A 3732-nucleotide genomic window follows, 5' to 3' on the forward strand; every position below is an offset into this window, starting at 1 on the left:
AGACATAATCTTAAAGTTACCAAAAGTGAATACACATGAGAACACTCCAATAGTCTCTTCTTCTTCCTCTTGCCTCCATCTGACAGAGTCTCTCTCTATATTTGCTTAATCTTTCTTCCCCTATCAAAAATGAAAATGCTGGGTTTGGTTTTATGTATTCTCACAATTCTTGCGGATTTCATAACAATTACTGAAGCAAAAATCCCAGGAGTTTACAATGGAGGTGGTTGGGAAACTGCTCATGCTACTTTCTATGGTGGCTCCGATGCTTCTGGCACCATGGGTATGTGTGTCTCTCTTCTCTTTTTATTTTTCACATTTTCTCATCATTGTAAACCTAAAGTTCCAATCTTTTGTTGCATCCAATCTTTTTTTTTGTACCACATTGTTGAAATCTTTGAGGATGTTAACTTTTACACCAAATAATGGTTTCACACTTTCAACTTTAATACAAAACCCAACTTAAAGTTCCCATCTTTTTTGTTCATTAATGCTAACAAAACCTATCACATTGTCTAATTATAACCTTACCATATATGTTAGAATCTGGGATATTGTAGATTCTTGATTTTTATCCTCAAAGCTTTCAACTTCAATATATGAACCAGGAGGTGCGTGTGGGTACGGTAACTTGTACAGCCAAGGCTACGGTGTGAACACAGCGGCTTTAAGCACGGCTCTGTTCAACAACGGTTACAGTTGCGGCGCTTGTTTCGAGCTCAAATGCGCGAGTGATCCTAAGTGGTGTCACTCAGGTAGCCCTTCAATCTTCGTCACTGCAACCAACTTTTGCCCGCCGAACTTTGCTCAGCCCAGTGACAATGGCGGATGGTGCAACCCTCCTAGGCCTCACTTCGACCTTGCTATGCCTATGTTCCTCAAGATTGCCGAGTATCGCGCCGGAATTGTCCCCGTCTCTTTCCGCCGGTAAGAAAAATCAATTTAAAGTGTTTATTTGAGTTGAACTCATCAGTTTAAGCTCAACAGGGTAGCTGAGAGTCTCTGAATGGCTTGAATTAAGACAAAATTATATTCACTTTTGGTAACTTTAAGATTATGTCTGTGTGTGTGGGTGTGAAACGTAATATTGTTTAAGTTTAGGGGTGCGGTTGAGAAGTTTTATGTCTTGATTCTGACCGATTGTGATTAGTATCGGCCGAATTAATAGTTTGGGGGCAATAAACAACATCTAGTAAATATATGGGTCCAGTTAAGAAGTCTGCGTCTAAAATTTCTGAACGACTAGGTTTAATGGAGAACAATTAAAATTTTGGGGGGTATGAAACATAACAATTAATAAGTATGGGAACTCAATAAGGACGTTGAGAATTTGAAAAAGTAGGCTTATTTAGTTATTTTGGCTCATCCTTCTGAACGACTAGAGGAATTCAATAATTAGTTAAGTACTTTGAGAATTTGAAAAGTAAGGTTATTTTGGCTGATCCTAAACTTAAATTTTCTAGAAGTATGAGTTTTAGGGAGTTTTATAAATCTTACTTTCTATATTAGGTTAATCTTTTAGTAATTAAAGTTCGGGGTATGAAACGTAACATTATAGAAATACTATGGTTTGATTGAAAAGTCTTGTTCTTTGATTCTTGGCACGAGTGGGTGTAGTAGCATTTATGTCGGGTTTCGTACGCGCCAATTTTACCAAATCTTACAAAGATCTTATTTTGTACAAAAGGACGACACTGTCCCTCCAACAGCTATCCTAAAGTATTACACAGCTATCTTATAATGAATGTGCATCTCTATAGTCAACACGCGTTTTGTAACTTAATTTTATAGAAAACCATGAATGACGTAAATACCCTTTTCTTTTAATTACTACAGAGTGCCATGTCGGAAGATAGGAGGAATGAGGTTCACAATCAACGGTTTCCGTTACTTCAACTTGGTTCTGGTCACAAACGTTGCCGGCGCCGGAAACATAGTGCGGCTGAGCGTGAAAGGAACAAGAACTTCGTGGATGACCATGAGCCGAAACTGGGGGCAAAACTGGCAATCAAACTCTGTTTTAGTTGGTCAAGCACTTTCTTTTAGAGTCACAGGCAGCGACCGTCGAAGTTCCACGTCATGGAACATCGCTCCCGCTCATTGGCAGTTTGGACAGACATTCATGGGAAAGAACTTCAGAGTCTAGAGGCGAATCATATACCAATATCCCCATTTATTAGTATTTTCTATGTATCTTACAATACTAAAAGGAAAATAAGCTCAACACCTAAGGTGTCCACATCAGATTAAATAATTCACCAATCAAAATGCACTTATCTGCCATGTCATCAAAAATATAACCATGCGAAATAATATGGACTGTTATTTGATGTGGCCCAAGTTTCACGATCTCTCTGACTTATTCACTTGTCTTCATCGTCTCAAAGCCTAGAAAACCTATCGTCTATGTGTTTCACCGTTACTTTATAGTTAAGTCCAACCAGTTTCTTCTATCGATTTTCTCTTACACTCCTTTAATTTTAATACATATGATCGTTATGACTCCCCATGTCTCTCCTCCTATATAAAGACCTTTTCCGACCTCCAAGCTCATTCAACAACATCCATAAAACGTCCTCCTGCAAGGCAAACTCAATCGGAAAAATTTCTAGCCAAGTCTCTGGCGGCTCTATTTTTCAACGCCATCACACCAGGCCTCTCTGACTCAGAGTTACTCTTCAGTTTATTCCACTTACGGGAGTCAAGAAACAGGGAGCTCCGTATTGGCTTTGAACTGCAGCTCTTCAACAAGTAGGTATGATCTTTTACTGATTAACATAACCCTATACTATTTTTACAAGTCGCGGAAAAAATGTGTATCGGTGTTATCTGTTCATCTCCGTGTTTGATTTATAATGCATATAGCTTGCATTTCATTTAAATAAACAATAAACATCAAATATTAATTCTCAAATCGTTGTGTCTAACAGACTCTTCGATATCCCTGACGTGGTCGACGAGGATTTTCTTATTTTACTATGTTAAAGAACTTCTAGATTTTAGAATACTTGAGGGACTAACTGTGAACTATCTTCGAGGGTTAAAGGTATGTATGGTGGCTTTCAGTTTTTGTTTCCCTTTCGTGTGACAAAAAGGATTCTATATAGCTGATGTGTATGTCACCATGGTAGATGACAGAGGCAAGGGCTAGAGGGCTTAAAGGAGTCATACGATCTTGCGTTATGTGCTTTTGTAGTGTCTGCAAAGGAATTCAGGCTTGTGATTGGACCTACAAAATGCCTAACAAGTAAATGTAATATTTAAATTTTCATTTCCGCAGGTGGTAAGCCATGCTTTCTACGAGCAGGCATGCTTCTAGCACAAACAAGCGCCCACCAGAGTATATATCTTATTGGACTCAGGATGCACACTTCGTGATGTCATTAATTCTGTAAGAATTTCTTTTATTTAGGATAATGTATTTAGATTCAAACTGTGTTAACTGTATATAAACCATAAGAGAAATCCCATTCAAAACCCATTGTGTCAACAGAGAATAGAAGTTATAATTTTTCTAAGTCAGTTTTTCATTTATCATGCAAGTCTGGTTATGTGTTTGTCACAGGCTGTTCTCAACTCTAATTCTGCTGTGTACAATAGATGTGCTTATCTGAATCTTTCTAATTATTTTCTAGCGATCTATAACTCTTTGGATGAAGATGAGACACTAAGAGAGCTGATTTAGTAGGTATGCTTTCACGCGGAGGAAGTTTGGAAGTTATCAAGGCAACT

General features: G+C 38.0%; 1 protein-coding gene across 1 annotated transcript; it reads left to right on the plus strand.

The window, feature by feature from the left end:
* LOC106340943 (expansin-A6-like) lies at positions 1-2330 on the plus strand. The gene is made up of 3 exons (XM_013779767.1): positions 1-283; positions 609-927; positions 1837-2330. The coding sequence occupies exons 1-3, from the start codon at positions 130-132 to the stop codon at positions 2144-2146; spliced, it is 783 nt and encodes a 260-aa protein (XP_013635221.1). The 5' UTR covers positions 1-129; the 3' UTR covers positions 2147-2330.
* The last annotated feature ends 1402 nt before the right edge of the window (positions 2331-3732 follow it).

Source organism: Brassica oleracea, chromosome C4 (assembly GCF_000695525.1).
Source record: "Brassica oleracea var. oleracea cultivar TO1000 chromosome C4, BOL, whole genome shotgun sequence".
NCBI classification, from domain to species: Eukaryota; Viridiplantae; Streptophyta; class Magnoliopsida; order Brassicales; family Brassicaceae; genus Brassica; species Brassica oleracea.

Bases quoted from the DNA above. Each gene is read 5' to 3' on its own strand.
- LOC106340943 (XM_013779767.1), top strand. From the start codon at position 130: ATGAAAATGCTGGGTTTGGTTTTATGTATTCTCACAATTCTTGCGGAT. The intron at 284-608 runs GTATGTGTGTCT...TATATGAACCAG, and splicing joins CGATGCTTCTGGCACCATGG to GAGGTGCGTGTGGGTACGGT. The intron at 928-1,836 runs GTAAGAAAAATC...TAATTACTACAG, and splicing joins GTCCCCGTCTCTTTCCGCCG to AGTGCCATGTCGGAAGATAG.